This window comes from Mobula hypostoma, chromosome 10, assembly GCF_963921235.1.
Source record: "Mobula hypostoma chromosome 10, sMobHyp1.1, whole genome shotgun sequence".
NCBI lineage: Eukaryota > Metazoa > Chordata > Chondrichthyes > Myliobatiformes > Myliobatidae > Mobula > Mobula hypostoma.
Genome location: NC_086106.1, coordinates 135,134,438 through 135,160,827, shown reverse-complemented (window position 1 = coordinate 135,160,827; position 26,390 = coordinate 135,134,438). Strand labels below are relative to the sequence as shown.

The 26,390-nt window shown below is 44.6% G+C and overlaps 2 protein-coding genes across 8 annotated transcripts in view; one reads left to right on the top strand and one right to left on the bottom strand.

Moving 5' to 3' along the window:
• The window catches only part of mospd1 (motile sperm domain containing 1), a 75,623-nt gene extending 71,621 nt beyond the window's left edge, over positions 1 to 4,002 (bottom strand). The window contains exon 1 of the mRNA XM_063061200.1: positions 3,866 to 4,002. The gene's annotated coding sequence lies outside the window, so the exon portion shown is untranslated. The remainder of the gene's footprint in view (positions 1 to 3,865) is intronic.
• Positions 2,506 to 26,390, top strand: part of ints6l (integrator complex subunit 6 like) — a 222,322-nt gene continuing 198,437 nt past the window's right edge. For all 7 annotated transcript variants that reach the window (XR_010019559.1, XR_010019560.1, XM_063061194.1 and 4 more), the window contains exons 1-2: positions 2,506 to 3,904; positions 3,990 to 4,067. Coding sequence is in view for 5 of the 7 variants with exons in the window: in XM_063061194.1 (XP_062917264.1) it covers positions 3,794 to 3,904; positions 3,990 to 4,067 (189 nt within the window). In the remaining 2 variants the exon portion in view is untranslated. The remainder of the gene's footprint in view (positions 3,905 to 3,989; positions 4,068 to 26,390) is intronic.

The following is a 26,390-nucleotide window of genomic DNA, read 5'->3' as shown; positions in this document are numbered from 1 at the left end:
TCTTTGGAATCAACCTGGTGACAAACCTAAGTTAACAAATTTCACGACACATGCCAGTGATAATAAACCTGATTCTGATTCTGAACCTCCTCTGCACCGCTTCCAAAGCCAGTATATCTTTCCTCAAGTAAGGAGACAAGAACTGCACGCAGTACTCAAGGTGCAGCCTCACCAGTATCCTATACAAGTGCAGCATAACCTCCCTGCTCTGAAATTCCTGACGAAGGGTCTCGGCCTGAAACGTCGACTGCACCTCTTCCTACAGATGCTGCTTAGCCTGCTGCGTTCACCAGCAACTTTGATGTGTGTTGCTTGAATTTCCAGCATCTGCAGAATTCCTGTTGTTTGCTCTTAAATTCAGTCCCTCTAGTAATGAAGGGCAATATTCCATTTGCCTTCTTGATAGCCTGCTGCACCTGCAAACCAACCTTTTGTGATTCATGCACAAGCACTCCCAAGTCTTTCTGCATTGCAGCATGTCGCAATTTTTTACCATTTAAATAATAATCTGCTCTTTTATTTTTTCCTTCCAAAATGGATGACCTCGCATTTACCAACATTGTACTCCATTTGCCAGACCCTTGCCCACTCACTTAACCTATCTATATCTCTCTGCAGACTCTCCGTATCTTCTGCACAATTTGATTTTCCACTCAACTTAGTATTATCAGCAAAATTAGATACACTATACTAAGTTTCCTCTTCCAGATCGTTAATGTATATCGTGAACAGTTGTGGGCCCAGTACTGACCCCAGCAGCACACCGCTCACCACTGATTGCCAACCAGAGTAACACCCATGTATCCCAACTCTCTGCTTTGTATTAGCTAATCAATCCTCTATCCATGCTAATACATCACCCCCAAATTTATGCATCCTTATCTTATGGATAAGTCTTTTATGTGGCACCTTATCGAACACCTTCTGGAAATCCAAGTAAATAATGTTGATCTGTTCCCCTCTATCCACTACACTTGTTATATCCCCAAAAACCTCCAGTAAGTTTGTCAAACAGGACCTGCCTTTGCTAAATCCATGTTGCATCTGCCTGATGGATCCATTTCTTCCCAGATGCCTCGCTATTTCTTCTTTAATGATAGCTTCAAGTATTTTCCCAACTACAGATGTTAAACTAACTGGCTAAGAGTTACCTGCTTTTTGCCTACATACTTTTTGGAACAGTGGTGTGACATTCACCATCTTCCAGTCTGCTGGGACCTGCCCAAAGTCCAGAGAATTTTGATAAATTATCACCAAAGCCTCTACTGTAACATCTGCCATTTCTTTCAGTACCCTGGGATGCATTCCATCAGGACCAGGGCACTTATCTATCTTCAAGCCCACAAGTTTTGCTCAGCACTACCTCTTTAGTGATAGCTGTTGAATCAAGGTTCTCACCTCCTAGCGCATTCATAACATCTCCTTTGGCATGTTAGATGTCTCCTCCACAGTGAAGTCTGACACAAAATAGTCATTCAAAGCCTCTGCCATTTCCTCATTACCCAATATCAATTCCCCCTTCTTGTCCTCCAAGGGATCTATGCTTACTTTAGCCACCCTTTTCTGCCCTTCACCCTTTTATATAATCATAAAAAATTTTACCATCCATTTTTATATTTTGTGGGAGTTTGTTTTCATAATCTAGCTTCCCTTTCTTTACTGCTCACTTAGTGGATCTTTGTTGCTTTTTAAAGTCTTCCTAATCTTCCAGTTTCCTACTACTCTTGGTGATTTTGCACGCACGAGCTTTCAGTTTGGTTATTTCATTCCCAATCCTCTCTACCCTGCAACCATATTTCTGTAATGGCCACTAAATCATTCCCCTTTGTACTGATTTATGCCACAAGTTCACAACCATATTTCGAATACTACGGGCGTTCAGATAAAGTGGCCTTACACTCATTGTATTTGCCTTCATTAGTCAGGGGACTGAGTTCAAGAAGCACAATGTAATGTTGCAGCTCTATAAAACTCTGGTTAGACCACACTTGGAGTATTACGGTCAGCTCTGGTCGCCTCATTATTGGAAGGATGTGGAAGCTTTAGAGAAGGTACATAGGAGATTACCATTTTGCTGCCAGAATTGCGTGACACGTTTTATAAGAAGGGGTTGAGTGAGCTAGGGCTTTTCTCTTTGGAGTGATGGAAAATGAGAAGCAAAATGAAAGAAGTATATTAAATAATGAGTTGAATAGATAGAGTGAACAGCCAGCACTTTTTCCCAAAGGTAGCAATGGTCAATATCAGATGGCATCCATTTAAATTGATTGGATGAAAGTTTAGGGGAGATGTCAGGCGAAGATTTTTTTTACATAGAGTGGTAGGTGTCGGGAATGCACTGGTGGGGGTGGTGTTAGTGGTGGATCCACTAGCGATACTGAGATAGGCACATGGATGATAGAAAAATGGAGTGTTATGGGCTATGTAGGATGGAAGGGTTGGATTGATCATAGAGTACGTTTACATAGGCAAACTGAAGAGCCCGTACAATGCTGTACCGTTCTATGTTTATTTTTTTATTTAACACATGTTTGCACTCAAAAAAGCACCTGAATTAAGCACACAAGATAATGTGGCATAGAGCAATTGCACAGATTTGACCAGGATTGATGTTAGTCTCATCTCTTGCTGGGCGTATCATAGCCTGATTTGCATTCCCTTTGCTAATGAAAAGAACGTGATCAGAACAGATGAGTTTGTTGTATACACCAGGATGCAATGAAATTACCTGCTCACGTTAAGCTTACAGAGTAAACAATAAATGCAGCAATTGGCACAAAGCAATGGTATAATGCAAAAACAGTGCAATCTGTAGTAGTGCTAAAGTGACGGAGAAAGGTAGAATTAAGTGTCTGAAAACATGACAGCATCACCTGAAAGAGAGTGTGAAAGAAATCATTGCTTCAGAAAAATGATGACAGTGGGGAAGAAGTTGTTTCTGAGTCTGAATGTCCAGGTTTTCAAGCTCATGGATCTTCTCCCAAAAGGTAGAAGAGAGAAAAGGGAATGTCAGAGGTGATAATGTTGAGTGAGAAGTTGACCAATGTTGGAATTGAATTCAGCCATCAAATGAGCCTGATAATGGAAAAGGAATTGTTTGTGTCTCTCTTGATTGAAAAAAGGAGGATCCTTGGAAAGTCTGGTTTTGGAATGGAGGAGAAAAGCGACTAGCTTTCCTAAGAAAAGATGTTAGCTTCTGGAAATCATCAACGTTCTCACAGATTAAGTGACAGGTGAGCAAAAAAAAGGGATGTCAAAGCAGGAAGAAATGAGTCATGTGCATCCAGAGCACGTTTATCTCGGTTTATCCTTGGTCCCGAGTTATCCTCTTTCTTTTGATGTTTGTATAGAATGCATTGGGATTCAGTTTAGTCTTACTTGCTAGGGACTTTTCATGCTCCCTACCTGTTTTCCTAATTTTCTTCATGAGATCTTTACTGTCATTTTTATAAATCCTAAAGGACGCTGTAGAGGCGAAGAATGACGCCCAGGATTCTACCTGAAACTTTGGTGGAGAATTTCACCAATCATCAAATTTGATGTTTCCTTTCCAGTTCTGACTAAAGGTTTTCGAGCGTTTCCTTTCACGGATGGGTGCTACCAAATCTGTTATGAGTCATTGCTGAGAGAGTGGAAGACTTCAACTCCCAGAGCCCCTTGCTCAATGCCTGTGTGCGACATTCACCAATGAGAGGCGGCCGAATCACGTGGATCGCCCGCCGGTGGAGCGCGCAGGCCTCGTGCGCCTGTTCGAGCGGCGTCGCGTCGCGTCGGGTCGGGTCCGGGGGGGAAGATGCCCATTCTCCTTTTCCTCATCGATACGTCGGCGTCCATGAATCAGCGCTCGTACCTGGGCATCACTTACTTGGACATCGCTAAGGGCGCTGTCGAGCTTTTCATGAAGGTAAAAAAGACTAAATGTAGTACAATCAGCGCCGGTGCCGCCTGTCATCGCTCCCGCCCTCACCCTGCGCTCTCTCTCCTCACAGCTACGCGCCCGCGACCCGGCCAGTCGGGCGGACAGGTACATGTTAGTGACGTTTGACGAGACGCCGTTCGCAATTAAGGTGAGGACTTCCGGCCGAGGGCGGGGCTTAGCTGCTGGATGGAAGGGAAGGGGAGGGGAGGGCGCCCGGGGGCTGAGGCTGGGTTTGGACTGCCAGCGGAGTGGATGGATGTCTGGGAAGGTGTGAGGGTGGGGCTGGGTGTGTTAGGCTTGGGGTGGTGTGAGTGTAAGTCTCCTGGCTGATGTCTTGTAAGGCTGCGGTGAACTGAAGGAGAGTAAAGGCGAGCAACACACATAAAAGTTGCTGGTGAACGCAGCAGGCCAGGCAGCATCTCTAGGAAGAGGTGCAGTCGACGTTTCAGGCCGGGACCCTTCGTCAGGACTAACTGAAGGAAGAGTGAGTAAGGGATTTGAAAGTTGGAGGGGGAGATCCAAAATGTTAGGAGAAGACAGGAGGGGGAGGGATGGAGCCAAGAGCTGGACAGGTGATAGGCAAAAGGGATACGAGAGGATCATGGGACAGGAGGTCCGGGAAGAAAGACCAGGGGCGGGGGACCCAGAGGATGGGCAAGGGGTATATTCAGAGGGACAGAGGGAGAAAAAGGAGAGTGAGAGAAAGAATGTGTGTATAAAAATAAGTAACAGATGGGGTACGAGGGGGAGGTGGGGCATTAGCGGAAGTTAGAGAAGTCGATGTTCATGCCATCAGGTTGGAGGCTACCCAGACGGAATATAAGGTGTTGTTCCTCCAACCTGAGTGTGGCTTCATCTTTACAGTAGAGGAGGCCGTGGATAGACATGTCAGAATGGGATGTGGAATTAAAATGTGTGGCCACTGTGAGATCCTGCTTTCTCTGGCGGACAGAGCGTAGGTGTTCAGCAAAGCGGTCTCCCAGTCTGCGTTGGGTCTCGCCAATGTATAGAAGGCCACATCGGGAGCACTGGATGCAGTACAGGTGAAGTGTTGCCTCACCTGGAAGGACTGTCTGGGGCCTTGAATGGTGGTAAGGGAAGAAGTGTAAGGGCATGTGCAGCACTTGTTCCGCTTACAAGGATAAGTGCCAGGAGGGAGATCAGTGGGGAGGGATGGGGGGGACAAATGGACAAGGGAGTCGCGTAGGGAGCGATCCCTTCGGAAAGCAGAGGCGGGGGAGGGAAAGATGTGCTTAGTGGTGGGATCCCGTTGCAGGTGGCGGAAGTTACGGAGAACAGTATGTTGGACCCGGAGGCTGGTGGGGTGGTAGGTGAGGACCAGGGGAACCCTATTCCTAGTGGGGTGGCGGGAGGATGGAGTGAGAGCAGATGTGCGTGAAATGGGGGAGATGCGTTTGAGAGCAGAGTTGATGGTGGAGGAAGGGAAGCCCCTTTCTTTAAAAAAGGAGGACATCTCCCTCATCCTGGAATGAAAAGCCTCGTCCTGAGAGCAGATGCGGCAGAAACGGAGGAATTGCGAGAAGGGGATGGCATTTTTGCAAGAGACAGGGTGAGAAGAGGAATAGCCCAGATAGCTGTGAGAGTCAGTAGGCTTATAGTAGACATCAGTGGATAAGCTCTCTCCAGAGACAGAGACAGAAAGATCTAGAAAGGGGAGGGAGGTGTCGGAAATGGACCAGGTAAACTTGAGGGCAGGGTGAAAGTTGGAGGCAAAGTTAATAAAGTCAACGAGCTCAGCATGCGTGCAGGAAGCAGCGCCAATGCAGTTGTCGATGTAGCGAAGGAAAAGTGGGGGACAGATACCAGAATAGGTACGGAACATAGATTGTTCCACAAAGCCAACAAAAAGGCAGGCATAGCTAGGACCCATATGGGTGCCCATAGCTACACCTTTAGTTTGGAGGAAGTGGGAGGAGCCAAAGGAGAAATTATTAAGAGTAAGGACTAATTCCGCTAGACGGAGCAGAGTGGTGGTAGAGGGGAACTGATTAGGTCTAGAATCCAAAAAGAAGCGGAGAGCTTTGAGACCTTCCTGATGGGGGATGGACGTATATAGGGACTGGACATCCATGGTGAAAATAAAGCAGTGGGGGCCAGGGAACTTAAATTCATTGAAAAGTTTCAGAGCGTGAGAAGTGTCACGAACATAGGTAGGAAGGGATTGAACAAGGGGGGATAAAACCGTGTCGAGGTATGCAGAAACGAGTTCGGTGGGGCAGGAGCAAGCTGAGACAATAGGTCGGCCAGGACAGGCAGGTTTGTGGATCTTGGGTAGGAGGTAGAAATGGGAAGTGCGAGGTGTGGGAACTATAAGGTTGGTAGCAGCAGATGGGAGATCCTCTGAATGGATAAAGTCGGTGATGGTGTGGGAGACAATGGCCTGGTGCTCCTTAGTGGGGGTCACGATCGAGGGGTAAATAAGAGAAGGTATCCGTGAGTTGTCGCTGTGCCTCGGCAAGGTTGAGGTCAGTACACCAGACTACAACAGCACCCCCCTTATCAGCGGGTTTAATAATAAGGTTAGGATTAGTGCGGAGGGAGTGGAGAGCAGAGCGTTCCGAAGGAGTGAGGTTGGAATGGGGACAAGGTGTGGTGAAGTCGAGACGGTTGATGTCCCATCGGCAGTTAGCAATAAAGAGATCCAGAGCAGGCAGAAGACCAGGGTGGGGTGTCCATGAAGAAGAGGAGGGTTGAAGACGGGAGAAGGAGTCATCGGTGGGGGTGGAAGAATCCTTGCCGAAGAAGTATGCTCGGAGACGGCGGAAGAAGAGTTCCGCATCATGGCGATCACAGAACTCGCTGAGGTGTGGGCGAAGGGGGACAAAGGTGGGGCCCTTACTGAGGACAGAGCGTTCTGCCTCCGACAGTTGAAGGTCGGAGGGGATGGTAAAGATGCAGCACGGATGAGAGCTGGGATCAGAGGGGGAGAGGGGAGGCTGGGGGTGTCAGTGGAGAGGGGAGGGTTGGGGTGAGAGGAAGATGGAGCCGCTGAGTACCCAGGAGTTGACGATGGGATCTGAAGGAGACGGGATTGCGGAGTATTGGTGGGGGAAGGGGAGACGGGAGTCACAATAGCAGCACATAAAGACCCGGTCTGGAGTTCAAGGCTGGAGTCGCAGTTGGTGGTTGCGCAATCGCTGTGAAGGTGTCCATGGTCGTTGCTGGAGACCGGGTTTTGAATATGCCCTGAGGTGTTGGAGCTGGCAAAATCAATGGCAGAGGCAATCTGAAGTTCATGCCTGCAAGTTTCAGGGCCAGCAGGCTCTGGAGTCTGCCACCCCACCAGCCTCCGGGTCTAACATATTATTCTCCGTAACTTCCGCCACCTCCAACGGGATCCCACCACTAAGCACATCTTTCCCTCCACCCCCCCTGCTTTCCGCAGGGATCGCTCCCTACGCAACTCCCTTGTCCATTCGTCCCCTCCATCCCTCCCCACTGATCTCCCTCCTGGCACTTATCCTTGTAAGCAGAACAAGTGCTACACATGCCCTTACACTTCCTCCCTACCACCATTCAGGGCCCCAGACAGTCCTTCCAGGTGAGGCAACACTTCACCTGTGAGTCGGCTTGGGTGATATACTGCGTCAGGTGCTCCCTATGTGGCCTTCTATACATTGACGAGACCCGACGCAGACTGGGAGACCGCTTTGCTGAACACCTACGCTCTGTCCGCCAGAGAAAGCAGGATCTCCCAGTGGCCACACATTTTAATTCCACATCCCATTCCCATTCTGATATGTCTATCCATGGCCTCCTCTACTGTAAAGATGAAGGCACACTCGGGTTGGAGGAACAACACCTTATATTCCGTCTGGGTAGCCTCCAACCTGATGGCATGAACATCGACTTCTCTAACTTCTGCTAATGCCCCACCTCCCCCTCGTACCCCATCCGTTATTTATTTATATACACATTCTTTCTCTCACTCTCCTTTTTCTCCCTCTGTCCCTCTGACCTTACCCCTTCCCCATCCTCTGGTTTCCCCCCCCCCAGTCTTTCTCCCTGGGCCTCCTGTCCCATGATCCTCTCATATCCCTTTTGCCAATCAGCTGTCCAGCTCTTGACTCCATCCCTCCCCCTCCTGTCTTCTCCTATCATTTTGGATCTCCCCCTCCCCCTCCCACTTTCAAATCTCTTACTAGCTCTTCCTTCAGTTAGTCCTGATGAAGAGTCTCGGCCCGAAACGTCGACTGTACCTCTTCCTAGAGATGCTGCCTGGCCTGCTGTGTTCACCAGCAACTTTGATGCGTGTGGCTTGATTTTTCTATTAGTTTGCTTGTGTGCCCTTCAGGGTGCGCAAGTAGGAGCAAGCCATTTGGACCTGGGTACCTGATCTGTCACTGTTACAAACTGCAATATATTCCTTTTTTTCATGTGCAATAATCTGTTTACCTTTATCTTGAGTGCACTTGGTGGCTGATCCTCCAGGGTGCACGGTGGCATAGGTAGTGTCACTGCTGCTTCAGTTCCAGCTTTGTTCCTGATAGCTGTTGCCCATCTGCAGTTTGCACCTTCTCCCTGCAACTGTGTACACTGTCTTGCTTTCTTTCCACATGACTTGTAACTTTAAAAAGTACTGCAGTATCTGTACCCATCACAATGCCAATTGAAACTAATCCAATTTTTCCTGCACCTGGTCTATAGCTTGCTGTTCATTTGCCTGTCTAAGTACATTTGTTTGCACCACCTCCTCTGGCTGTGTGATCCAGGCACCTACCATGCTCTGTATAAAATAATAAAAACAGACTTGCTTTGTAAACTCAGTCTATGACACTCCAGAGAAAACAATCTAATCCTCTCTATTCCAAAGAGCACCATGATGAATTTGTTCTGAACCTTTTATTTACTTGTAAATAAAAACAAAGTATTGAGAAAACTCTGCTTGACCTCATTTCTTTTTCCTGACATTGTCTGGTTTATTCTAGATTTCTATTCTCTGCAGCAGCACATAGAAACATAGAAAACCAACAGCACAATACAGGCCCTTCAGCCCACAGAGTTGTGCCAAACATGTCCCTACCTTAGAAATTACTAGGCTTACCTACAGCCCCCTATTTTACTAGGCTCCATTTACCTATCTAAAAGTCTCTTAAAAGACCCTATTGTATCCACCTCCACCACCATTGCCGGCAGCCCATTCCACACACTCACCACTCTCCGTGTAACAAACTTACCCCTGACATCTCCTCTGTACCTACTCCCCAGCACCTTAAACCTGTGTCCTCTTGTGGCAACCATTTCAGGCGTGGGAAAAAGCCTCTGACTATCCACACGATCTGTGCCTCTCATTATCTTGTAAACCCCTATCAGTCACCTCTCATCCTCTGTCACTCCAAGGAGAGAAGGCTGAGTTCACTCAACCTATTCTCATAAGGCATGCTCCCCAATCCGGGCAACATCCTTGTAAATCTCCTCTGCACCCTTTCTATGGCTTCCACATCCTTCCTGTAGTGAGGTGACCAGAACTGAGCACAGTGCTTCCCAAGTGTGGTTTGACCAGGGTCCTATATAGCTGCAACTTTACCTCTCAGCTCTTAAATTCAATTCCACGATTGATGAAGGCCAATACACTGTACGCCTTCTTAACCACAGAGTCAACCTGCGCAGCTGCTTTGAGTATCCTATGGACTCGGACCCCAAGATCCCTCTGATCCTCCACACTGCCAAGAGTCTTACCATTAATACTATATTCTACCATTATATTTGACCTACCAAAATGAACCACTTCACACACAAAATGCTGGAGGAACTCAGCTGGTCAGACAGCATCTGTGGAAAAGGGTCTTGGACTCCCCCCAACACCTTCCCCCTCATCATCTGCTAGCTTGTATTCTATCTCCCCCCCCCTTCATTATCATAAGACACAGGACCAGAATTAAGCCATCTGGCCCATCGGGTCTGCTCCACCACTCAATCATGGTTGATCCTTTTTTCTATCTCCTCCTCAACCCAGCTCCCAGCCTTCTCCCTATAACCCTTGATGCCATGTCCAATCAAGAACCTTTCAATCCCTGCCTTAAATATACCCGATAACCTGGCCTCCACAGCTGCATGTGGCAACAAATTCCACAACTTCACCACCTTCTCTTGTGTTTATGTCCAGCATTTGCAGCCTTTATTTGTTTCCTTATCACATTCCAACCTTCGCCTTCCCTTGCCTGGCTTTGGCTGCCTCCTGTTTTCCCCTTTTTTCCCTCTCCTTATCTGGTTTTACCAACCACTGTCTCCCTTCCTCCTCCACATCTGCCCATCATTCCCCTCCTCCTATCACCAGCTAGCCCCTGCCATTTTCTTCCCTCTCACCTCTATGCTGGCTGACTTTACAATCCGAGTCCTGACTGCAGGGTTTTGACCCAAGTGTGAACAATCCCTCCACTTTTGTGTTTGTGAACTCAACAATACTGTTTTCTATTGTTTTGTCCAAATCAGTGATATATATTGTGAAAAACAAGGTCCAGATGCTGGTCCCTGTGCTACTTCACTACTGAGAAAAGCTTTATGTCCTGTTTCCTATCCCTCAGCCAGGGTGGTGCCCTCACATGAGTTTGTATTCTTGGTGGCCCTGCCATAGGAGTATATGCCTGCACTGCTCCAATTCCATCCGTTTGAACAAAACTAGTGTTATTTGCTCTGCAAGTGCTTGCCACAACATCATCCACCAAAACAGTAATCTGTGGAATCCTTCCCTTTGTCTCTACCTTGTCTGATTCTCCTGTATTGCTATGACCAAAGTTTGGTCTAAGAGCTTCAGTCTGTGGTGTGGCACTGATTTTTATTTTTGATGCTCCTCGTAAGCTGGAGGGGATGTGGAAAAGATAAATAAGGATGTAGATGAGTTACGAGGATAGAACAGATAGGTGAGATTGTTTTTCCTTGGCCCAAGGAGGCTGCCAGGTAATGTAATAGAGGTTTATAAAACTGAGGGGTGTAGATAATCGGAGTCAGGTTTATTATCACTGGCATGCGTCGTGAAGTTTGTTAACAGCAGTTCAATGCAATACGTAATATGGAAGAAACAAAATAAAATATAATAATCAATTACAGTATACGTATATTGAATAGATTAAAAATTGTGCAAAAAACAAACAATAGATTATGAGAACACTCAGTCCTCTTTTATTGTCATTTAGAAATGCATACATGTATTAAGAAATGATACAATGTTTCTCCGGAGTGATATCACAAAAAACAGGACAAACCAAAGACTAACACTGCCAGAACCACATAAATATAACATATTGTTACAGCAGTGCAAAGCAATACCATAATTTGATGAAGAACAAACCATGGGCACAGTGAAAAAACAAGTCTTAGAAGTCCCCGAGTCGATTGACTCCCGAGTCCCCGATAGCAGGCAGCAAAAGGGAGAAACTCCCTGCCATAAACCTCCAGGCACCGTCAACTTGTCGATGCCTTGGAAGCAGCCGACCACAGCCGACACCGAGTCCATCCGTCCGAAAACTTCGAGCCTCCGACCAGCCCTTCCGATACAGCCTCCCGAGCGCCTTCGACCTAGCCCCGGCCGCTGAAACAAGCAAAGCCGATGATTTCGGGGCCTTCTGCTCCGGAGATTCCAGTTACCACACAGTAGCAGCGGCAGCAAAGTGGGCACTTCAGAAGTTTTCCAGATGTTCCTCCGTACTCTCATGTCCGTCTCCATCAAATCAGAATTGTGCACCGTCCCCTACTTGACAAATAACAGATATTAAAAAAGTGAGGTAGTGTTTAAAGGTTCAATGAATATTTAGGAATTGGATGACAGAGGGGAAGAAGCTGTTCCTGCATCGCAGAGTGTGTGCCTTCAGGCTTCTGTACCTCCTACCTAATGGTAACAATGAGAAAAGGGTATGCCCTGGGTGCTAGGAGTCCTTAATAATGGACGCTGCTTTTCTGAGACGTCGCTCCTTGAAGATGTCCTGGGTATTTTGTAAGCTTGTACCCAAGATGGAGCCGACTAAATTTACAACCCTTTGCGGCTTCTTTTGGTTCTGTGCGGTAGACCTTCCATACCAGACAGTGATGCAATCTCTTCAAACTCCTAATGAAGTATAGTCACTGTCTTGCCTTCTTTATAACTGCATTGACTTGTTGGGACCAGGTTAGGTCCTCAGAGATCTTGACACCCAGGAACTTGAAACTGCTCACTCTCTCCACTTCTGATCCCTCTGAAGATTGGTGAGTGTTCCTTCATCTTACCCTTCCTGATCAGCTCTTTTGTCTTACTGAAGTTGTTGCTGCAACACCACTTCACTAGTTGGCATATCTCACTCCTGTACGCCCTCTCGTCACCATCTGAGATTCTACCAACAATGGTTGTATCATTAGCAAATTTATAGATGGTATTTGAGCTACGCCTACTACACAGTCATGGGTATAGAGAGAGTAGAGCGGTGGGCTAAGCACACACCTCTGAGGTGCACCAGTGTTGATCGTCAGTGAGGAGGAGATGTTGTCACCAATCTACACAGATCGTGGTCTTCCGGTTAGGAAGTCGAGGATCCAATTGCAGAGGGAGGTACAGCAGCAAAGATTCAGTAGTTCTCAATCAGGATGGCGGGAATGATGGTATTAAATGCTAAGCTATAGTCAATGAACAGCATCCTGACATAGGTGTTTGTGTTATCCAGGTGGTCTAAAGCTGTGTGAAGAGCCATTGAGATTGCTTCTCCCGTTGACCTATTGTGGCGATAGGCAAATTGCAGTGGGTCCAGGTCCTTGCTGAGGTATTCCATCACTGTAGATGTGAATGCTATGGGCGATAGTCATTAAGGCAGCTCACATTATTATTCTTAGGCACTGGTATAATTGTTTCCTTTTTGAAACAAGTGGGAACTTCCACCTGTAGCAGTGAGATGTTGAAAATGTCTTTCAATGCTCCCAGCAGTTGGTTGGCACAGGTTTTCAGAGCCTTACCAGGTACTCCATTAGGACCTTCCACCTTGCGAGGGTTCACTCTCTTTGAAGACAGCTCAACGTCAGTCTCAGAGACAGATCACAGGGTCATCAGGTGCAGCCAGGATCTTCACAGCTGTAATTATGTTCTCCCTTTCAATGCAGGCATAGAAGGTGTTGAGTTCATCTGGTAGTGAAGTATCGCTGCCTTTCATACTATTGGGTTTCACTTTGTAGGAAGTAATATCTTGCAAACCTTGCCAGAGTTGTCGTACATCTGATGTTGCATCCAACCTTGTTCGAAAGAGGGTCTATCTTTTTCTAAGGTAGCTGAGTCTGAAACTAAAGGCCACAAGTTTAAGGTGAGGGAAAAGATTTAAAGGAGGTGTGAGGAGGGGCAGGATTTTCCACACAGATGATGGTGGATATGTGAAACAAGCTGCCAGAGGAGGTGCAAGAGGCAAATACATTATTTGAAGGATATTTGGTCAAGTACACTTGTTAGAAAAAGTTTGAGAACCTTTGCAATTACCAGTTTTCTGCATTAATTACTCATAATTGAATAATTGTGCCACTGTTGCACCCTGGAGTATCAGCCACCAAGTGTACTCAAGACAAAGATAAGTAGATTATTACATACGAAGAAAAACAAGGTGTGTACGGGTGTTAGTAACAGTCTCAAAAGTGCCCAAGGTTGTAGTTGGGAGCTGAATGTTCAAATTACACATTTTATCAAAGGGATTGGAAGGTAGGCAGAGGGAGTGACATGTCTCTGCTGGTAAAAATCAGTAGAAGGATGTGATGTAGGATCAGAAAATGTTGAATCCTTGTAGGTTGAGTTAAGAAACTGCAAGAGTAAAAGGACCCTGATGGCAATTATATACAGACCTCCCAATGGTAGCTGGGATGTGGACCACAGATTACAACATAACAGGCGTGTCAAAAGGGCAGTGTCATGATCGTTATGGGAGATTTTAACATGCAGGTTGATTGGGAAAATCAGTTTGTAAATGGATCTTGAGAGTGAGTTTGTTGAATGCCTACGAGACGGCTTTTTAGAGCAGTTTGTTGTTGAGCCTACTAGCGGATCAGCTCTATTGCGTCGGGTGTTATGTACTGAACCGGAAGTGATTAAGGAGCTTAAGGTAAAAGAGCCCTTGGGAGGCAGTGATCGCGTTCAACTTGAAATTTGATAGGGAGAAAGTAAAGTCTGACGTAGCAGTGGAGTCAAGGAAATTACAATGGAATGAGAGAGGAGGTGGCCAAATTAAATTGAAAGGAGATGCTGGCAGGGATAACAGGAGAGCAGCAATAGTATGAGTTTCCGGGAAAAATTAGGGAGTTGCAAGGTAGATGTATTCCCAAAACAACAAAATACCCATGGCAAAACAGTACCACCATAGGCTGACAAGGGACGTCAAAGTTAATGTAACAACAAAAGAGAGGGCATACAACAAAGCAAAAATTAGCAGGAAGGAAGAGGATTTGGAAGCTTTTAAAAACCTTCAGAGAACAATTAAAAGAATCATTAGAAGGAAAAAGATGAAATATGAAAGCAAGCTAGTAAATAATATCAAAGTGGATAGTAAAAGTTTTTCAAATATGTAAAACAGAAAAAAGAGATGGAGTGGATATCGGACCACTAGTAAATAAGGCCAGAGAAATAATAACGATGAACAAGGAGATGGCAGGTGAATTAAATGAATATCTTGCAACAGTCTTCACTGTGGAAGACACTAACAGTGTGCCAGATATCATGGTATGTGAAGGAAGAGAAGTGAGTGCAGTTACTATTACAAGGGAGAAGGTGCTTAAAAACCTGAAAGACCTAAGTGTACATAAGTCATCCAGTCAAGATGAACTGCCCTCTGGGGTTCTTAAAGAGGTAGTGATAGAGATTGTGTTGGCATTAGAAATAATCTTTCAAAAATCATTAGACTCTGGTATGGTGCCAGAGGACTGGAAAATTGCAAGTGTCACTCCACTCTTTAAGAAAGGAGGGAGACAGCAGAAAGGAAATTATAGTCTAGTTAGTCTGACCTCAGTGGTTGGAGAGATGTAAAAGTCAATTGTTAAGGTTGAGCTTATGCAGTACTTGGTGACACAAGACAAGATAGTACAAATTCAGCATGGCTTCCTTCAGGGAAAATCCTGCCTGACGAACCTGTTGGAATTCTTTGAAGAGATTACAAGTAGGATAGATAAAGGAGATGCAGTGGATGTTGTATATTTGGACTTTCAGAAGGCTTTTGACATGGTGCCACACATGAGGCTGCTTACCAAGTTAAGAGCCCATGGTATTACAGGAAAATTACTGACATGGTTAAAGCATTGGCTGATTGGTAGGGGGCAGTGAGTGGGAATAAAAGGAGCAACACACACAAAATGTTCAGGAACTCAGCAGGCCAGGCAGCATTTATGGAAAAAAGTACAGTTGATGTTTCAGGCTGAAACCCTTTGGCAGGACTGGAGAAAAAATGCTGAGGAGTAGGTTTGAGAGTTGGGGGGAGGGGAGAGAGAAACGCCAGGCAACAGGTGAAACTTGGAGGGGGAGGGATGAAGCAAAGATCCACGAAGTTGATTGGTGAAAGAGACAGAAGCCTATAGAAGAAAGGGGGGAGGAGCACAAGAGGGCAGCGATGGGTGGGCAAGGAGATAACATGAGAGAAGGACAAGGGAATGGGAAATGGTGAGGGGGGTGTAAGGAGGCATTACTGGAAGTTTGAGAAGTCAATATTCATTCCATCAGGTTGGAGGCTACCCAAACAGAATATAAGGAGCTGTTCCTCTGACCTAAGTGTGGCCTTATCCAGCAGTGGAGGAGGCCATGGATGGACATATCAGAATGGGTAGTAGAATTAAAGTGGGAGATCTGGCTTGTTCTGGCGGATGAAGCGTAGATGCTCAGCGAAGCGGTCTCCCAAGCGGTCTCTCTTCAATCTACATATAGATTGGGTGAACCAAATTGGTAAGGGTGCTGAGGAAGAGAATTTCTTGGAAGGTATGTGGGATGGTTTTTTGAACCAACATGTCGAGGAACCAACTAGAGAGTAGGCTATTCTAGACTGGGTATTGAGCAATGAGGAAGGGTTAATTAGCAATCTTGTCGTGAGAGGCCCCTTGGGTAAGAGTGACCATAATATGGTGGAATTCTTCATTAAGATGGAGAGTGACATAGTTAATTCACAAATAAAGGTTCTGAACTTAAAGAAGGGTAACTTTGAAGGTATGAGATGTGAAATAGCTAAGATAGACTGGCAAGTGATACTTAAAGGATTGACGGTGGATATGCAATGGCAAGCATTTAAAGATCGCATGGATGAACTACAACAATTGTTCATCCCAGTTTGACAAAAGAATAAATCAGGGAAGGTAGTGCACCCGTGGCTGACAAGGGAAGTTAGGGATAGTATCAATTCCAAAGGAAAAGCATACAAATTGGCCAGAAAAAGCGGCTTACCTGAGGACTGGGAGAAATTCAGAGTCCAGCAGAGGAGGACAAAGGGCTTAATTAGGAAAGGGAAAAAAGATTATTAGGGAAAACTGGCAGGGAACATAAAAACTGACTGTAAAAGCTTTTATAGATAGGTGAAAAGAAGAAGATTGGTTAAGACAAATGTAGGTCCCCTACAGACAGAAACAGGTGAATTGATCATGGGGAGCAAGGACATGGCAGACCAATTGAATAACTACTTTGCTTCTGTCTTCACTAAGGAGGGCATAAATAATCTTCCGGAAATAGGGGGCAGGGGGTCTACTGAGATGGAGGAACTGAGGGAAATACATGTTAGTAGGGAAGTGGTGTTAGGTAAATTGAAGGGATTAAAGGCAGATAAATCCCCAGGGCCAGATGGTCTGCATCCCAGAGTGCTTAAGGAAGTAGCCCAAGAAATAGTGGATGCATTAGTGATAATTTTTCAAAACCCTTTAGATTCTGGACTAGTTCCTGAGGATTGGAGGGTGGCTAATGTAACCCCGCTTTTTAAAAAAGGAGGGAGAGAGAAACCGGGGAATTATAGACCGGTTAGCCTAACATCAGTGGTGGGGAAAATGCTAGAGTCAGTTATCAAAGATGTGATAACAGCACATTTGGAAAGCGGTGAAATCATCGGACAAAGTCAGCATGGATTTGTGAAAGGAATATCATGTCTGACGAATTTCACAGAATTTTTTGAGGATGTAACTAGTAGAGTGGATAGGGGAGAACCAGTGGATGTGGTATATTTGGATTTTCAAAAGGCTTTTGACAAGGTCCCACACAGGAGATTAGTGTGCAAACTTAAAGCACATGGTATTCGGGGTAAGTTATTGATGTGGATAGAGAATTGGTTGGCAGACAGGAAGCAAAGAGTGGGAATAAACGGAACCTTTTCAGAATGGCAGGCAGTGACTATTGGGGTACCGCAAGGCTCAGAGCTGGGACCCCAGTTGTTTACAATATGTATTAATGACTTAGATGAGGGAATTAAATGCAGCATCTCCAGGTTTGCGGATGACACGAAGCTGGGCGGCAGTGTTAGCTGTGAGGAGGATGCTAAGAGGATACAGAGTGACTTGGATAGGTTAGGTGAGTGGGCAAATTCATGGCAGATGCAACTTAATGTGGATAAATATGACGTTATCCACTTTGGTGGCAAAAATAGGAAAACAGATTATTATCTGAATGGTGGCCGATTAGGAAAAGGGGAGGTGCAACTAGACCTGGGTGTCATTATACACCAGTCATTGAAAGTGGGCATGCAGGTACAGCAGGCGGTGAAAAAGGCGAATGGTATGCTGGCATTCATAGCAAGAGAATTCGAGTACAGGAGCAGGGAGGTACTACTGCAGTTGTACAAGGCCTTGGTGAGACCACACCTGGAGTATTGTGTGCAGTTTTGGTCCCCTAATCTGAGGAAAGACGTTCTTGCCAAGAGGGAGTACAAAGAAGGTTCACCAGATTGATTCCTGGGATGGCAGGACTTTCATATGAAGAAAGACTGGATCGACTAGGCTTATACTCGTTGGAATTTAGAAGATTGAGGGAGGGTCTTATTGAAACTTATAAAATCCTAAAGGGATTGGACAGGCTAGATGCAGGAAGATTGTTCCCGATGTCGGGGAAGTTCAGAACGAGGGGTCACAGTTTGAGGATAAAGAGGAAGCCTTTTAGGACCGAGATGAGGAAAAACTTCTTCACACAGAGAGTGGTGAATCTGTGGAATTCTCTGCCACAGGAAACAGTTGAGGCCAGTTCATTGGCTATATTTAAGAGGGAGTTAGATATGGCCCTTGTGGCTAAAGGGATCGGGGGTATGGAGGGAAGGCTGGTACAGGATTCTGAGTTGGATGATCAGCCATGATCATACTGAATGGCGGTGCAGGCTCGAAGGGCTGAATGGCCTACTCCTGCACCTATTTTCCATGTTTCTGTGGGCCTCACCAATATACAAAAGCCCGCACCAGTAGCATCGAACTAAGTATATGACCCCAACAGACTTGCACTTGAAGTGTTGCCTCACCTGGAAGGACTGCTTGGGGCCCTGACTGTTAGTAAGGGAGGAGGTGAAGCACTTGTTCTGCTTGCAAGGATAAGTACCAGGAGGGAAATCAGTGGGGAGGGACCAATGGACATGGGAGTTGCGAAGGGAGCGATCCTTGCAGACAGAAAGTGGAGTAGGTGGGGAGGGAAAGAAATGTTTGGTCGGATCCAGTTGGAGGTGGCGGAAGTTTTGGAGAATTATGTGCTGGACATGGAGGCTGGTGGGGTGGTAGATGAGGACAAGAGGAACCCTATCCCTGGTAGCATGGTGGGAGGATGGGGTAAGAGCAGATGTGCAAGGGAAGAGATGCGGTTGAGGGCAGTGTTGATGGTGGAGGAAGGGTAGCCTCTTTCTTTGAAAAAGGAGGACATCTCCTTCGTCCTAGAATGAAAAACCTCATCCTGAGAGCAGATGTGGCGGAGAAGGAGGAATTGAGAGAATGGGATGGTGTTTTTACAGGCGGGAATAAAAGGATCCTTTTCTGATTGGCTGCCAGTGACTAGTAGTGTTCCGCAGGGGTTGGCGTTGGGACTGCTTTTTATGCTGTATATCCATGATTTACATGATGGAATAGATGGCTTTGTTGCAAATTCTGCAGATGATATGAAGATTGGTGGAGGGGCAGGTAAGTTGAGGAAACAGGTAGGCTGCAGAAGGACTTGGACAGATTAGGAGTATGGGCAAGAAAGTGGTAAATTAAATACAATGTTGGAAATGTACGATCGTGCACTTTGGTATTATTTTCTGTATGAGGAGAAAATCCAAAAATCTGAGATGCAAAGGAACTTGGGTGTCCTTGTGCAGAACACCCTAAAGGCTAACTTGCAGGTTGAGTCGGTGGTGAGGAAGGCAAATGCAATGTTAGAATACAAGAACAAGGATGTGATGCTGAGGCTTTATAAGGCACTGGTGAGGTCTCACCTTGAGTATTGTGAACAGTTTTGAACTCCTCATCTAAGTGAAACCTTGCTGGTTTCCTTGGCTGTGTAAGTCAAGGGAATACACACTCCGTCCTTCCAAACCTGTGAGATTGAGACGACTCTCCCACCTCAAACCCTGGTTTGTGTGGACGCTGTGTAATTTGCTACCCTGTTACAACTCAGATCCAGGAAATAACAGACAGCACACTGCAGTTGATGAATAGAATTATATTTATGAATCTTAACTAAAGGATTAATAAAGGGAAAAAACCAAAAGGACCCATTATAATTGAATAGTCAAATGTGCATAGGTTGAGCACAACTCTTCCCAAAAATTCACATGCACTGATCCTCAATTAATCTTAGCACCTGGCTTCATTGAATCACAGTCACCCACCAGGTCAAATCCTACCACTGGTTTTCTCCAACGGCTCCTCTTCATCTCTCACTGAACAAAGGACCCAGCTCACATTCCAAAGCACCCAGTATCTCTCATCATAACCCAAACACTGCTTCTACAGAAAGCCCATTATCTTAGCAGTGAAACCTTTCCCAGGGTGTTGCATAAGAGAAGATGTGTTGGCATTAGAGAGGGTCCAGAGGTGGTTCACAAGGATAATTCCTGGAATAAAAAGGGTTAGCATGCTAGGAATATTTGATGGCTCTGGGTCTGTACTTGCTGAAATTTAGAAGGGTGAGGAGGGATTTCACTGAAACCTTTCAAATGTTGAAAGGCCTAGATAGAGTAGATGTGGAAAGGATGTCTCCCATGGTGCGGAAGTCTAGGACAAGAGGGCACATCCTCAAGCCGGTGGGGGGGTGGGGGGGGCGTCTATTTAAAACAGAGATGCAGAGAAATTTCTTTAGCCAGAGGGTGGTAAATTTGTGGAATTTATTACCACAGGCAGCTGTGGAAGCCAGGTCGTTGTGTGTATTTAAGACAGAGATTGATAGGTTCTTGATTGGACACGGCATCAAAGGTTACGGGGAGAAGGCCGGGAATTGGGGTTGAGGAGGGGAGGAAAGGATCAGCCATAATTGAATGGTGGAGCAGACTCAATGGGCCAAATGGTCTAATTCTGCTCCTTTGTCTTATACTCGTATAAAATGTGATCTGATCTTCATCTAGATCACAATAATAGACAAACACAATCTGCCTAAGTGAATAACACACGCCAACAATTGTACTACTTCTCTTCAATATTGAGTACACTATTTTAACAATCACAGTCTAAGTTCCAGAAAGTAGGAACCTCCGATGTAATGCCTTGAACCAAAGCTATTTGGAGTTGAGTGTTTTGATCAATGAGTTGAGCTTGGAGGTGTGGGTTATTGAGATGCCCTGCCCTATTTGAAGAAAAGACATCCAAAGTGTGTTTTTGACAGCCTGCTCTTCTCAAGAAGGATCTGTTTATGTGCATCATACCTCGATCAAAACAACTATCAGAGGACCTTAGAAGAAGAATTGTAGAGATGCATGAAGCTGGTAAAGGCTACAAAAGCATTTCTAAAGATCTGAGTGATCATCAGTCCACAGTAAGAGAAATTGTATACAAATGGAGGAAATTCAGTACCATTGCTACTCTCCCTAGGAGTGGGCGTCCTGCAAAGGTCATACCAAGACCACAATGTGCAATGCTGAAAGAGGTGAAAAAGACCAAGGGTAACAGCAAAAGACTTGCAGAAATCTTTAGATCTTGCTAAAGTCTCTGTTCATGTGTCCACTATAAGAAAAACACTGAACATGAATGGTGTTCATAGAAGGAAAGCACTGCTCTCCAAATAAAATATTGCAATCATTGAGGGAACAATGTATTCAAAATTATATCAAGACATTTTACAGGAGAATGTCAGGGTAGCAGTCCATCACCTGAAGCTTAATAGAAGTTGGATGATACAAAAAGACAATGATCCGAATTGAGTAAATCAACAACAGAATGGTTTAAAAAGAAGAAAATTTGTTTTTTGGAATGGCCAAATCAGAGTCCAGACCTTAACTAAATTAAGATGCTGGGGATGCAAGGTACCTCAGAAATATTGATGAACTGGAACAGTTTTGTATGGAGGTATGGTCTAAAATTCTGCCTTGCTATTGTGCAAGTCTGATCAGCAGCTACAGGAAATGTTTGGTGAATGTTATTGCTGCTAAAGGAGGTTCTACCAGTTATTAAATACAAAGGTTCATATACATTTTCCAGCCTGAGCTGAATGATTAAGCAATGTATTCAATGAAGACATGAAAAGTACAATTGTGTGTTATTCGTTTAGGCAGATTGTGTTTGTCTATTATTGTGACTTAAATGAAGATTAGACCACATTTTATGAGAAAACCAAGTAATTGGAAGGGGTTCACAAACGTTTTCTTGCAGTTGTACATGTAGAGGGATATGGGTCAAAGGCACCTTAGTCAGTATGGACAGTTTGGGCTGATGGACCTGTTTCTGTGCTGTGTAATTGACTCATAGTGGATCAGAAATGCTAGTTGGTGTGGAATCATCAGGTTGCCTTCACTTGCTTTGGATATGTGCTTCTAACAGGAAACAAGCTGGCTAACTAGTGGGCAGATGAGCAATCTGCTGCAAGAGATATGAAGAGTGGACTTTTAAAGCATTTTTTTTAACCAAGGATTTTGATATTGGTGTTCCTACATAGTTTTCATTTGCATATTGCTTTGCTTCTGATAATGGACTGAGATATTTGTTTTTCAACAAGCTTGCAGAAAATGGATGAAAAGTGGTTTAATAGCGAGCAGACTTTAGATGACTCTCCTAATGATTTATACTGCTCTTCTCATCAACACAGTAATATTGCTAACGTAAGCACCCCTAGTCTAAATGTTTACTGTTTTTTGTTTTCTTTTGGAAAGTAGAGAATTAATACAAGTAAAGGAAAAGATTTGGGAAAGGGATAAAAAATGATAAAATTAAGTAAATAAGTACATAGGGATTGGATAATTATGTTTGGGGGCGGGAGCAAGCATGAACAAATTAGGATATAAGCACCTACAATGGTTGTTACATAGGCTTACATACAACATTTTGGACCAGTAGAAATGGCCCAAGAGAGATATATGGAAACTATTATTACTATTTTTCTTAACAACTAATACCATTACTTAGCCTAATAGCTTAGAATTACCACTGTATATAATTATCTATTTAAGTGTCTAATTTCCTTTTATATCATCTCAATGTGTACTTAAGAATGTATAAATAATTATAGTTTTATACATATAAAAAAATGGAAAAGGTTACATGTGTGAAAAAAGTACATGATACTTGTGAATTCCTTATCCAAATAAAAATAAAATTTAAAAAAAAAGAGAAAAGTGGTTTAATAGGAACGTTAAAGGAAACATCTAAATGGCATCTGAATCTGAAACAGTAGAATAGAATATATGGTTTGGGCAAGTTCCGTCTATATTATTCATTTGGATTTAGTCACATTCTGGGAATGAGGAGGTACTATTTACCTCTAACTGGTTTCATAGAACATACGAGAGGCCTTTGCTGTTGTGTCGCCGAATATAAACCTACTTCACAATCAATATAATCCTTCCTTCCGATACAGCCCATAAACCTCCGTTTTTCTTATATCCATGTTTTAACTGTTCCTATTGTATCAGCTTTTATCACCATTCCTGGCACCCACAATTCTCTTAAAAAAAAGACCTTTCTCTGATACCTCCTGTAAACCTTCCCAGGCTACATTTTGCCAAGTCGGATCATTTGGCTGTACTCCTGCTAACTGCATACAGAAAAAGCCTAAAGAGCAATGCTCCAGAGTTCAAGACAACCAAGAGGTGGTTGCTGGAGGCTGAGGAGTGGTTACAGGATTGCCTTGAGTCAAGAACTCATCTGAGGACCTGAATGACTACACCAGGATTGTTACAGACTTTATTAAAATGGCTGTGGATGAGTGTGTGTCCACAACATTGTTCAGGGTTTTCCCCATTCAGAAGCCCTGGATGAAGAATATAATCTGGAATCTGCTGAGCGCCAGATCAGAGGCATTCAAGTCTGGAAATCAAGAATGTTACAAGAGGTGCAGGTATGATCTCCAGAAAGCCGTCTCTCGGGCAAAGTGGAGATTTCGGACCAGACTGAAATCAGTGAGGGTTGTTCAACAGCTGTGGCAAGGTTTGAATGCCATAACTATCTACAAAGCTAAATCTTGTGCCATATGGGACAGCAGAGCTTCACTTCCAGATGAGCTCAATACCTCCTATGGTCGCTTTGACCACCAGAACTGGGAGGAACCATCACATGCCCTCATGTTTCTTGATGATCCTTTGGTCTCGGTATCTGAAGATGACATGCGGCTACCTTCAAGAGAGTGAATCCAAGGAGAGCATCTGGCCTGGACCGAGTACCTGGTCGAGTACTGAAGACCTGTGCCAACCAATTGACTGGTATATTCATGGATATCTTCAACCTCTTGCTCCAGCAGTGTGTGGTGCGGACCTGCTTCAATCGTACTTGTGCCCAAGAAGAGTGTGTTAACCTGTTTAAACGACTATTGCCCAGTGGTATTTGCATTCATTGTGATGAAGTGTTTTGAGAAGCTGGTGTTGAAGCATATCAGCTCCTGTCTGAGTGGTGACTTGGATCTGCTCAAATTAGCCTACTGAAGTTAAAAACGTGAACACGAGGAAATCTGCAGATGCTGGAATTTCAAGCAACACGCATAAAAGTTGCTGGTGAACGCAGCAGGCCAGGCAGCATCTCTAGGAAGAGGTACAGTTGACATTACGGGCCGAGACCCTTCGTCAAAAGAAGAATAGGGATTGCAAAAGAGACCTTTATGAGAATGAAGAGTATATTGACCAATACGAAACTAGGCATGACAACTGGCCTCAGAGTACTGAAATATTACGTTTATCCAGTTATGTTATATGGCTCAGAATGTTGGACAATATCTAGTAACATGAGGAAACGAATTGTAGCAGCAGAGATGTGGTTTTTGAGGGGGATGCAAAGAATATCATGGACAAAATGAATATCCAACGAGGATGTCATGAACAGAGCAAACGCAAAAAGAGAAATAATGTATGAGATCATGAAAAGGCAACGTAACTTCATTGGACATGTGATTAGGAAAGAGGAGTTAGAATGCACGGTAATTATGGGAAAGATTGAAGGGAAGAAAGCAAGAGGAAGACAAATGATGACAGCAGCCAGAGAACTGGAAATGAATACCAATGAGTTGATCCACTTGACCCAAAACAGGAGTGTGCGGGCCATGACAGTCAAAGCTCAAACTGAGCACGGCACCTGATGATGGTGATGAGACCATAGAACCACCTTCCAGCTGACTTCAGAGTCTCCCACGTGCCTTCTGGCAAAGTCTTGCTGAGATTTCATGTGAGTTTTTATTTAACAGTTTTGCCACTCTCCCATAAAGCTGTCACTGGTGAAGCATCCGGGCAACAGTTGTTGTATATGCAGTCTCTCCCATCTCAATCACAGAAGTTGTCATAGGTTTCTTGATGGCCTCCCTCACTTGTCCACTTCTTGCAGAGTCACTCAGTTTGAGGACAGCCTGCTCCAGGCAGATTTGCACCTGTGCCATATTCTTTCCATTTCTTGATGATTGACTTAACTGTACTCCAGGGGATATTCAGTGACTTGGAAATTTTCTTGTATCTATCTGCTAACTTGTGCTTTTCAATAACCTTTTTGCAAAGTTGCTTGGAGTGTTTTTTGTCTTCTTTTCTTTGTATAGATCTGTTTTCATTTTGACATGAAAGAGTCTTTTTCTGTTGATCAGTGTCAAAAAAAAGCCAAGTTAAATTGACTGATTCGATGTAAAACAATAAAACTTGATAACTTCTGGTGGGGGGGGGCGGAAACGAATACTTTTTAATAGACTCTGTATAACTCACACACATTACTTATAACTCTGACACAACATGAAGTAGTGTTATCACAAATATTTTGACAAATAATAAAATGTGTTCCAGAAGATGGACATTTAGCATTGCTGACACAAGTATTTAAAAAGTAAGCACAATAATGCGACAACCTTTTCATTGGTGATGACACCTGGGTGGTGGTAAGGAATTCAGTAACTATTCAGCCTGTCGAGTTTGCTCTACCATTCCATCATGGCTGATCCCAGATCCCAGATCCCACTCAACCTCATACATCTGCCTTCTCGCCCTATCCTTTGATGCCTTCACTGATCAGGAAACGATCAACTTCTGCATTATATCCACGGACTTAGCCTCCACTGCAGTCCATGGCAGAGCATTCCACAGATTCATCACTGTCTGGATTAAAAAAAATTCCTCCTGACCTCTGTTTTAAAATGTCGGCTCCTCAGTTTTGAGGCTGTGCCCTCTAGTTCTGGATACCTCCACCATAGGAAACATCCTGTCCACATCCACCTTATCTTTCAACATACAGTAGGTTTCAATGAGATTTCTCTCTCTCTCCCCCCACCCCCAGTCTTCTAAATTCCAGTGAGTACACACCCAAAGCTGCCAAACGCTGCTTTATATTTTAACACCATCATTCCCAGAATCATCCTCGTGAACCTCCTCTGGACTCTGTCCAATGACAACACGTCGTCCTTTCTGAGATAAGGGGCCCAAAAACTGTTCACAATACTCCAAGTACAGCCTGACTAGTGTGTTATAAAGGCTCAGCATTATCCCCTTGCATTGACATTCTATTCCCCTTGAAATAAATGCAACATTGCATTTGCCTTTACCATAGGTTGAACCTGCAAATTAACCTCCAGAGAATCTTGCACAGGACCTCCTAAGTCCCTCTGCAGCTCTGATGTTTGAATCTAATAGTCTGCACTATTGTTCCTTTTACTAAAATACATTATCGTACAAATGCCTGACTGAAATCCATATACACTACATTCACTGCCCTACCTTCATCAATGTGTTTCGTTACATCCTCAAAGAATTCATTCAGGCTCGTAAGGCATGACCTGCCCCTGACGAAGCCATGCTGACTATTCCTAATCAGATTATGTCTCTCCAAATGCTCATAAATCCTGCCGCTCAGGATCTGCTCCAACAACTTGCCCACCACTGAAGTAAGACTCACTGGTCTATGATTTCCTGGGTTGTCTCTATTCCCTTTCTTCAACCCTCCA